General features: G+C 66.3%; 2 protein-coding genes across 3 annotated transcripts; both read right to left on the bottom strand.

Annotated features, from left to right (window-relative positions):
• Window positions 1-3,594: 3,594 nt before the first annotated feature.
• On the bottom strand, window positions 3,595-6,926 carry TRIM54 (tripartite motif containing 54). Of its 2 annotated transcripts, none has more exons than XM_035321508.1 (10): window positions 6,629-6,926; window positions 6,268-6,440; window positions 5,831-6,017; window positions 5,644-5,739; window positions 5,081-5,314; window positions 4,805-4,827; window positions 4,565-4,689; window positions 4,197-4,289; window positions 3,921-3,959; window positions 3,595-3,737 (listed from the first exon to the last, which is right to left on the bottom strand). In XM_035321508.1, exons 1-10 carry the CDS (start codon window positions 6,794-6,796, stop codon window positions 3,727-3,729), a joined length of 1,149 nt encoding a protein of 382 aa, XP_035177399.1. In that variant the 5' UTR covers window positions 6,797-6,926; the 3' UTR covers window positions 3,595-3,726. The 2 variants fall into 2 exon arrangements, with proteins under 2 accessions (XP_035177399.1, XP_035177400.1); XM_035321509.1 differs by having other exon boundaries at window positions 5,831-6,002; window positions 6,629-6,925.
• Window positions 6,927-7,800: 874 nt separating this feature from the next.
• Window positions 7,801-9,720, bottom strand: DNAJC5G (DnaJ heat shock protein family (Hsp40) member C5 gamma). The gene is made up of 4 exons (XM_035321515.1): window positions 9,567-9,720; window positions 9,228-9,441; window positions 8,992-9,145; window positions 7,801-8,516 (listed from the first exon to the last, which is right to left on the bottom strand). The coding sequence occupies exons 1-4, from the start codon at window positions 9,677-9,679 to the stop codon at window positions 8,434-8,436; spliced, it is 564 nt and encodes a 187-aa protein (XP_035177406.1). The 5' UTR covers window positions 9,680-9,720; the 3' UTR covers window positions 7,801-8,433.
• Window positions 9,721-9,777: the final 57 nt, after the last annotated feature.

Below are 9,777 nucleotides of genomic sequence, written 5' to 3'. Positions count from 1 at the left end.
CTCCTGCTGCTCGCCCGCGCCCAGAGCCAGCGCGCCCAGGCCGACAGCAACCGCATCATCCTCGACGCCGTGGGCCGCTGAGCGCTGCACCGGCACCGGGACTGCGACCGGGACTGGCACCGGCACCGGCACCAGACCTGCTGCGCCCGCCTCAGCCTCCGCTCCGGGGCGCGTGGGTGCGGTGCCGGCCCCAGCACGGCCCCGGGACAGGCCCGCATGTGCTGTTTGGCCGGCACCGATTTTGTAATAAAACGTGGTGAAAACCCGAGGCTGAGCGAGTGCAGGACGGGGGGGCTCTGCCCGGGGCTCACCGGGACCGGGGGGGTGGGGGGGCTCGGAGCAGGCGGCGCCAAGCAAACAGGGACCGAGACGGGGGCTGCACATCACGGTGCCCCACTGGGTGGGGATGTGCCGTACCCACGGGGGACAGGACAGGACGGGACGGGGCAGGATGGGACGGGACGCTCAGACCCTGAGACGTAAGGGAGCCGTGGGAGCAGGGGGTGCCCCGTGGCCAGCAAGCAGGGCACGGGGGTGCAGTGCCCACATGCCGGCGGCTGGCAATGTGTGCAGGGCGGGGGTTCCAGCTCTGTGGGCAGCAACACCCCTGAACTGTCAGAGCTCTGCAGTGGGACAGCTCACAGGGCTGGGGACTGTGGCCGATGGACACAGGCCTGTCAGGAGGAGCATGGTTTCCCCACACAGAAACATCCCTGTGTGGGGCTCGCTCCTCCGTGGGACACACAATGCTGGTGGGAGCTGGCAGGCTGGGACTGGAGCAGAGGACAGGGAGGTGTCCTGGTGGAGTGTGTTTCAGGTGCCCCAGTGATAAGGAGGACATGGATAAAATGCTCCTGAGACAACTGGGAGAAGATTTAGTGGCCTCATAGGCAATGCTGGTCCTCACAGAGGCCTTGAACCTCCCCGATACCTGCTACAGGAGCAGCACAGCAGGACTCCAGCAGTGGTGGTTCCTTGGGAAGAACGGAGAGGGGCTGCAACAGCTGGGGCTGCCGTGAACCAGGGGAGGTCGGCACCCAGAGCGGGGGGAGGAAAGCTGACAGCAAGACACAGCCCCTGGGCTTCAGCTTGTGGGTGGGCTCTGGCAGGAGGGGGGCTGAAGGACAGAGGAGGTAAGGAAAGCTGAAAAGCCTTTTAGGAGAAGCTCAGGTGTGATTACTGGATGGCTGAGGTGGAAAGGGGCCTCTGGAGCTCATCTGCTCCAAATGCCTGTGCAGAACAAAGTCAGCCAGAGCAGGTTGTTCAGGGTCATGTCCAGCAGGGCTTTGAAACAGGAAATTCCATCTGGACATAGGAAAACCAGAACTAGAAAACTGTACTGGGAAAAAAGAGAGAAAGAGAGAGAAAGAAAGAAAAGAAAGGAAAGAAAGGAAAGAAAGAAATAAAAGAAAGAAAAGAAAGAAAAGAAAGAAAAGAAAGAAAAGAAAGAAAGAAAAGAAAGAAGGAAAAGAAAGAAGGAAAGAAAGAAAGAAAACTGTACTGGATGAGGTTTCCCAGAGATGTGGTATCTCAGACCCTGAATGCAGTCCTGGGCAGGCTGCTCCACCTGGCCCCGTCTCCAGATGATCTCCAGCAATCATCCAGAGATGATGAGGCCCAGAAGATCTCCAGCAATCCCGTCACAGAATCACTAACGATCTCCCAGACCAGCACAGAGCAGAGCAGGATGTTCCTGTCCTCCTAGCGGGGCCATGTCTGAGGCGCCCCGCGGTGCAGCTTGGCCTCCAGGCTGCCCACTGCTGGCCCTTGGTCAGCTTGCTGTCCTCCAGAACCACCAGGTCCCTCTCTGCAGGGCTTCTCTCCAGCCTCTCGTCCCCCTGTCTGTGCTTGCAGCCATGGTTGCCCCTTCCCAGGAGCAGAATCCGGCTCTAGCTCTTGTTAAGCTCCACGTTGTTGGTGACTGCCCAGCCCTCCCGTTTGTCAAGCTCTCGCGGCATCTCTCTGCCCTCAGTGAGACAACAGCTCCTCCCAGCTTAGTGTCATCTGAAAACTTAGTATGCATTTGAGTCCCGAGTCCAAGTCGTTTACAAACACATTAAAAAGAACTGTCCCTACAGTGGAGCCCTGCAGACCCCCCCCCCCCCCGGTGCCTGGCTGCCAGCCTGACGTAACCCCATTTACTACAACCCTCTGTGCCTGATGTCAAACCCTTGTTGGATGGCTTGTTCTACTGTTTTGCCACCCTCACCAGAAAAGCTTTTTCCTATGTTTCAGTGAATTTCCTGTGTCTCAGTTTGTGCAGAGAAGTGGCCACCCCTCCACAGCTGCACGAGCCCCAAGCCTCCCTCCCCTCTGCCTGGTGGTCCTGGGGGGTCCCACCCTCACCTGCTTGCTCAGCCCCAGGCACCTCCCCACCACTTGTCCCCGGCTCCCCCGGGGCCGTTCCCTCTCCAGCCGCAGCCCTTTGACCGCTCACCCCGCTGGGACACGCAGGGGACGCGCCGCTGCAGCACCCGGGCTGCGTCCCCCGGGCCTGGTGCACGCGAGGGGCGGGGGGAGCCCTGGGGCCAGAGCAGTGCCGATGGGACCAGGACCCGCCAGTGTCTGTGCTCACCAGAGGACACCCCACAGCCCCTCTGGCCCTGGGACAGTCCCTGGCCATGCCCAAAGGGAAATACTTTTCCTTATGTCCAATGGGAATTTCCTATCTCCCAACATGTGCTGCTGCCTCGTGTCCTGTCCCTGTGTCCCCCGAGGCTTTGCCTTCTCCAGTCCCCTGTTAGCTGGTTGAGAATGGCAACCAGACCCCACGTTACCTCCTCTTCTGCTAGCTGCACAAATATAGCTTCTTTGGTCTTCCCTGTCTGTCACACCACAGCCCCTAGCCAGCTCAGTGGTCCCTGGGTTGTGTATGTGTGTCCGTGTCCGCTGGCACTGGGGGTCCCAGCCTGCACCGCCGGCCAGCCGCGCTCCCACTGCGTTGTCCCTGAGCAGGTGCAGGGTGGGTGACAGCTGGAGGCGTCCCTGTGGTATCCCACCCCCAGGGGACCAGCTCAGCCCCACGAGGAGCCCCTGTCCCTGTGCATCATCTGTTGCACCAGCCGTGACGTGGGGCTGCGTGACGCAGCCCAGTGCTGTCACAGCCCTCCTGGGCAGCTGGGTGGGGGGGCTCAGGCCCCGACCTGGCAATAATTGCAGTGCTGCCGGCCGGCTGTGTGTTCAGCCAGCTCATCCCAGCACTGTTTGTTCGGTGCACCCAGGGGACGGTGCTGCGAGACAGCGCCCGCCCCAGCGGGGGGCGGGGGGGCTGTGTGGGCACTCAGCGGGGGGGCAGCCGTGGGTCCATGCTAGGGCTTGGGGCTGCAGGCAGAGCCAGGCCCTGCCTGCAGTGGGGCTGGGCAGGGGCGAAACTCCTGGCTGCAGCCCAGCCCCATGCTGCCAGAGTTGTGCTGCACTGGGGCTCCTGGGGACACAGCCCGTCACAGGGGGATCCCGGGTACCCCAGTAACTGCTCAGGCCCGTGCACTGCTTGGGGTGGTAGGGCCAGGCCACTGTGGGGCTGGCACAGAGCTGCGTGGGGCTGACAGCCCCTGCGCCCACCCCAGCCCCACACACAGCACTGAAGACAGAATTCTCGTACACAGTTTAATGGTTGATGGGGCAGCTCCAGTAGTGGGGACTTGCAGCAGTAGGGCTGTGGCTCACCAAGCGGTGCCAGGGGCAGGGATGAGCTCGTTGGTGCTGAAGCTGCCCCGTGGCACCAGCTCAGTGCTGACCTGTGCAGGAGAACAGCCTCAGCACTGTACCTGGAAAGGTGTGGACCACCCAACCCTCCCCCCCACCCCAGCCCTGTCCCTATTCCCATCTGTGCTCAGGAGGTGCCTCCTCTGCCCACAGCACCCCACAGCCTGTCCCTGTCCCCTGCTCCACACTAGCCTTGGTCCTGGGGAGGGTCTCACCATGGGGAGAGCTTGCTGGCTTCTGCCTCGGCCCCACATCTGTAGAGGGAAAGTGGGTGACAAGCTGGTGGCAGGGACACCCTGGCACCCTGCAGGACCTGCTCAGCCATGCACAGGCCACATCTCAGCCACAAGGGCACCACGGTGTCCTCGGCATGGCACAGAAACCCTACACGGTCAGGGCAGCCCCCTCGGGCCTCACTGCCCTGCAGCCCCGGGGCCAAGCACAGCCTGGCACAGCACAGCCTGGCACACCATGGCGCAGAGAGAACTCACCCTCAGCTGCCTCGGGTGCCTCCAGGCTGTCCTCATCCACCGCAGCCTCGCTGCCCTCCATGGGGCCGTCCCCCTCATCCTCTCCCAGTGGCTCTGCGGGGCAGGGGCGCATTTAGCCCAGGGCCCTCCCTCCCCGAGCAGCACGGGGACACCGCGCTGATGCAATGGGGGCAGCCTGGCCCTTGTGCAAGATGCAGCAGCCCCCGCATCAGGGGGTGCATGAGGCAGTGCCTGAGGGGCCACACATCCCCACGCATGTAGAGGAGGGGACACCCCCACAAAGGGCTCCAGGTGCCAAGGAGCAGGGCTCTGCCCAGGACAGTCCCACGCATGCCTCCCCCAGGCAGTGCTTGTCCCGTTGCTGTCACCTGTCTGGAACTCGATGGTCCTCAGCATCTCTGCCACATAGTCCACATTGATGGAGAAGTGGTCCATGTTCTCATAGCCAGGCTCCGGGCGGCTGCTCATCGACACCTTGGACATATCTGTGATCCTGCAGGGCAGACGGATGCCCTCGGGAGCTGCCAGGCTCCAGCAGCCACAGCCCCCTGCCCAGCCACTGCTCCATCCCCTCAGCCCCCCAGCCCTGTGCCCCGAGCACCACTCACTTTTTCAGGAGCTCCTTGGAGTGCTGTGGAGGAAAGCAGGAGGCCATCAGTGTTGCTGAAGCAACGGCACCAGGGACCCCAGGAAGCAGGTGCCACCCCTTCCAGCCCCCAGGTTCTTTCACGTGACCGCAGGACCCTCAGCACAGCTGTGAGAGGCAGCCCCAGCCCCGCAGAGGACACATGGGTCCACCACCCAGCCTAGGAGCAGCCCCAACCCCCTAGTGAGTCCTGGACCTAGCTCCCCTGGCACCCCAAGGGCTCCTTTTCCCCACAGACCTGCAGATACACGGCCATCTGGGGCTCCTCCATGGCCTGGATGGCTGTCTCCACCAGCTTGGAGGAAGCCTCCAGGTGGTCACCGTACTGGCGGATGAGGCCCCGCACGCGCTGCACTTTTTCCTCCTGCTCCCGTGCGATGCTCTGCAGCAGCTCCTTCTTCCGCTCCTCCAGGATGCTGTACAGCGAGTCAAAGCGCAGCCCCAGGTGCTGTTTCTGCCGCCGACCGTTCTCCTGCAGGACTGCTAGGCTCAGGGGGCTGCCTTGCTCCTGCCTCGTCCCCATCCCCAGGGCTGCGTGGGGCACCCGGGAACATCCCCTGCTTCCTTGGGCCCTCTGCCTTGGGGAGTCCCAGGGTGACTTGCAGGTGCTGCTGCTCATGAGGGAATTCCCCTCCCAAGACCGTGCCTCCAGCATAGGCATGCTGCCGCCCTGGGGCATCCCGATGGGGCTGGGGGTAAGGGACAGAGCTGGGCAGAGCCCAGAGCATTGGGTTGGTGTGTGTGTAGGGGGAGCACATGCAAGGGGCAGAGCCCGCAGGCTGTGCCAGCCCTGGCCCGCACCTCGATGGTCCGGCAGATCTCCTCCATCTGGGTGATGATGGCCTGGATGCGGTCGTTCCCCGCCACCAGCATGGCAATGCCATCGCTGAGCTCGCTCTGGGGTTAGACTGGCATGAGGACCAGAGCGGGAGGCAGCACCTGGACCCCTTGTCGGCCCCTGCCAGGGCCACCCAGCCACCAGAGCTACCTTCTGGCGCTGGTAGACCGCGGGCAGCGGCGCAACCTCGCAGTCCTTGTGCGCCCCGAAGACCTTGCAGAGGGAGCAGGTGGGCGCCTCGCAGCGCAGGCAGTAGATGTTGATCCGCTCGTCCTCGTGCTCCTCGCACATCAGGTGTTGCTCCGCCTTGGCGTGCAGGGGCCTGCGGGAGGGGCCGCTGCCCACCGGGCCCCCACGGGCACCTCTGCCCCGCTGCCCCCAGCCCCGCATGGCACCGTTCTGCCCCCGGCCCTGTGCCCGCCTGCAGAGCACTCCCCGCTCCCCCCCCCCCGGCTGCCTTTCACCCACGAGGCTCGCTCCCCCCGTGGCTCCGCAGTGTCCCGCGTGGGCTCCCCCCACAACCCCGCTGCCTTCCCGGTGCCCCCCCCCACCCGGGGGCTGCCCCCCGCGGATGCCCCGTGCCGCACCTGGCCGACTCCTGCTTGTAGATGTCGATGATGTTCTCCACCAGCAGGTTCCGCTGCAGCCCGTACACCCCGTGCCGGTCCAGCACCACCTCGTGGCGGCACGACGGGCACCGGAACCGGCCGCCCGACGGCACCGCGCTGGAGCCCCGCGACTGCCACAGCGGGTTGGAGGCCTGCGGGCGGGGGGGTCACGGCCCCGCTCCGGACGCCGGGAGCCCCGCGGGGAGGCCCCGGCCCGGGCACGGCGCCCCCCGGCCCCGGCAGCCCACCCCCCCCCGACCCTCCCGACTCCGTCCGAGCCCCAAGGCCCGGTCCCGGCCGCGCCGCACCCCGCGGCCCCGGCTCCGGCCCCCGGCGGCACCTGGAAGACGTCGTTGGCGCACTTGCGGCAGAGGTTGTGCTGGCAGGGCAGGATGACCACGGGCTTGGTGAACATTTCCAGGCAGATGGGGCAGATGAGCTGCTTCTCCAGGCTCTCCATGCTCCGCGCCTCCGCCAGCAGCGGCTTCAGCCCCACCGCGAAGTTCATCGCCGCGGTCCCGGCCCGGTCCGGCCCGGCTCGGCTCGGCTCGGCTCCGCGCCCCTCGGCCCCGCTGCCCGCTCTGCCCCGGCTCGGCCCCGCCGCCGCTGCGGCCCCGCTGAGCTCCGCGCTAATTTTAGCCGCCCCCGCCCCGCCGGGGCCGCCGCAGCTGTCGGCGGCGTCGGGTGACACTGAGTCACGGCCCGCGCCGGGCCCCGCGCCCCCCGCCCGGCACCGGGATCCGCCGCGGGGGGCGCAACCCGGGGCGCCCCCGTCTCCGTCCCGCCGCCCCCGGACAGGGACACGGGGCTGCGCCCCCCCGGCAGCTCGGTGCCCCTGGGACCAGGGCGGTGAGGAAGCCGCTCCCGGAGCCCACCCGCCCCGCAGGACCCCCCACAGGAAGGGTACTGGGGCCTGCGTTGCGGAGCCGGGGAGCACGATGCTGCCTGGCACCAGGCCCCAGCCGGGGGGGGGGGGGGGCAAGCGGAGCTGAGCTGGGGTTGCCCGGGCCCCACAGACCAAGCACCAGCATGGCAGTGAGCCCGGCAAGGCCGGTGCCAGGGGCAGCCTGGCCACTCAGCTATATTTAGGGGGTGAGGCAGGGCCCGCGCGGCTGCGGGTGGGGGCTGCAGGCAGTGAGGGGAGGGCTGAGGGCTCCCCGGGTCCCCTGTCCCTCTCCCCCCTCGGCAGAGCCACCACTCTCCAGAGCCAGGGCAGGAGCATGGCCAGGCACCTGGCCACCTGCCTGCGTGGGGCACGGGGCTGCAGGGCAGGAAAAGCACAGCTCCACGGGAGCCAGCTGCCACAGGCAGCCCCGGGCAGGTGACAGGAGAGACTGAGTCACCCTGGCGAGAGCAGCGCTCCAGCAGCGCTTGGGACAGGACGTGCTACCCCATACCCCTCCCAGCCCCCTCCCCTCCCAGGACCCAGCACTCCCCCTGGCACAAGGCAGAGGTGCATCCTGCCAGTGCTCAGGCTGCCCCGATGAAACAGATCATGCAAACACACTCACATTCTGTCATCCTTTAAAGTCCTTTAATAGTGCCCATAAAATCTATTAAAACCCAAGGAAAGTGCCTGTACGGGGCCCAGCCCTGCAGGGAGCCTGCTAGCAGCAGGAGTGGGGTGCAGCCAGCGCCCCGGAGCCATGGCAGGGCAGAGAGGAAGGGGGTACAGCAGGCAGCACCCCAACCCCACGAGCAGCATTTGGCACCCAGCACCCATCAGGAGAGCCCCCGTGAGGGCAGGTAACGGGCTGAGCCCAGCCCCAGAGGTTACAGTGCTAACGGTCTCAGACACAGCTACTTCTTGCAGTGTCGAGCCTGGCCCAAAGAGGTCTCCATGCGTGATTTCTTGGGCAGGCTGCTGGGAACACTGCAGCAGATGAGGCACTGCGGATGGGGTGCAGCAGCTAGGGCTCTGGGTCGCCTCCGTCACCAGTGCTGGGAGACAGGGGCATTGCCCTGGCGCTCAAGCAGGGGCAGAAAAACCTCTGCAGTGATGCTGGCCAATTTAACCTGAGATTCTAGCCACCTTGACGCTGAAGAGCTGCCCTAGGTGGCCTAACTGGGGTCCTGGAAAGTGACAGTCCCAAAGTAGGATCCCTGTCCGGAGTCCTCGGGAAGCTGGCAGGATGGAGGCCAGCCTCACGCCTCGGTCTTGGTGCTGACAGACGGCAGGGGCTGTGCGCTGGCGGGTGGGGGCTGCGCCACAACTGGCATCTGTGGATCTGGAAAATGAGAGCTGCAGATCAGTGGCACAGCCCTGTCCCATGGCGCTGGGGAACAGGTACTCAGGACACCCCAGTGCCCTCAAGAATTCTTCCACAGACCAAAGCTCGCAAAGCCCCAGGCAGTGCACAACCACTCCAGCAGTCCCCACGGAAACCCGCAGTGACCCAGGGGCAGCCCCTGCTGGCAGCGGCACAGCCAATGCTCAGAGAACAACCAGCCTGGGGCACAGCTGCTGCCCCCAGCTCCCTGCCCAGGTGGGCAAGGGCCCTGCAGAGCCAGCAGGGGCCTCAGGGAGCCCTTGCCCAGAGGAATGAGCTGCCCCACAAGCTGTGCGGTGCCCCTGCCCACTGTCACCACCCCAGGTCTGTATGGGAAGCCCCACAAACAGCTGTTAACGCCAGAGCTGCTGAGCCTGCTCCAGCCTCGAGGCAGAGATCCCGGCTGCAACAGGACCTCCTCCACCCGACTCACCGCTGTCCTCCGCGCCCATCTGTGCCTCCAGGTCCTTGGGGTCGACGTACTTGTAGGAGTCGTCCTCCTTGGGCGGGCAGCACGTCCCGCAGCAGAAGAAGCAGCAGCAGCAGCAGCAGCAGCAGGTGAGCGCGCCGCAGCAGAGGGCCAGAGCCTGCGTGGGGGGACACGGGGCCGCCGTGAAGCCTGGGGGGGCCCGGGCGGCGGCAGAGCCCCCGGCGCAGCCCGGCGCTCACCTGGAACCACCACTTGGACATGAGGAAGTAGTGCCGCACGGCATCGTCGCCGAACTGCTCGGCCACGTAGAGCCCCAGGGAGCCGTACTGGTCGTAGAGCCGCCGCTTGTCCTCGTCGCTCAGCGTGGCGTGGGCGCTGTTGATCTCCTTGAAGCGCTCGGCCGCCGCCGGGTCGTCGGGGTTCTTGTCGGGGTGGTAGCGCAGCGCCAGCCTCCTGCGGGGCGGCCGCGCTGGGACGGGCGGCTCCAGCACAGCCCCGGCCCCGGCCTCGCCCCCCCGGCCGCCCCCCGGCCGGCAGCAGCCCCGCCGCCGGCCCTCCCGCCCGCCCGCCCGCCGTACCGGTAGGCCTTCTTGATCTCCTCGGGGGAGCTGCCCTTCTCCAGGCCCAGCACGCGGTACAGGCTCTCCCCGACCCGCGACAGCTTCCGCTGCGCCCGCCCCGGCTCCGCCATCGCGGCTCCAGGGGACGCCGGGCACCGACCGCACCGCGGGGCTCGGCCCGCCCGGGTCAGCGGCGCCGCGCAACGGCCGCTTCCGCCCCGCCGCCGCC

This window comes from Oxyura jamaicensis, chromosome 3 (genome assembly GCF_011077185.1).
Source record: "Oxyura jamaicensis isolate SHBP4307 breed ruddy duck chromosome 3, BPBGC_Ojam_1.0, whole genome shotgun sequence".
NCBI classification, from domain to species: Eukaryota; Metazoa; Chordata; class Aves; order Anseriformes; family Anatidae; genus Oxyura; species Oxyura jamaicensis.
This window is presented reverse-complemented; position numbering and strand designations above follow the sequence as displayed.

Bases quoted from the DNA above. Each gene is read 5' to 3' on its own strand.
- TRIM54 (XM_035321508.1), bottom strand. From the start codon at position 6,796: ATGAACTTCGCGGTGGGGCTGAAGCCGCTGCTGGCGGAGGCGCGGAGC. The intron at 5,315-5,643 runs GTGCGGGCCAGG...GCAGTCCTGCAG, and splicing joins AGATCTGCCGGACCATCGAG to GAGAACGGTCGGCGGCAGAA. The intron at 4,290-4,564 runs GTGACAGCAACG...CCTGCCCCGCAG, and splicing joins GACCATCGAGTTCCAGACAG to AGCCACTGGGAGAGGATGAG.
- DNAJC5G (XM_035321515.1), bottom strand. From the start codon at position 9,679: ATGGCGGAGCCGGGGCGGGCGCAGCGGAAGCTGTCGCGGGTCGGGGAG. The intron at 9,442-9,566 runs GTACGGCGGGCG...GCCGCCCCGCAG, and splicing joins GAGATCAAGAAGGCCTACCG to GAGGCTGGCGCTGCGCTACC. The intron at 8,517-8,991 runs GTGAGTCGGGTG...CTCATTTTCCAG, and splicing joins GATGGGCGCGGAGGACAGCG to ATCCACAGATGCCAGTTGTG.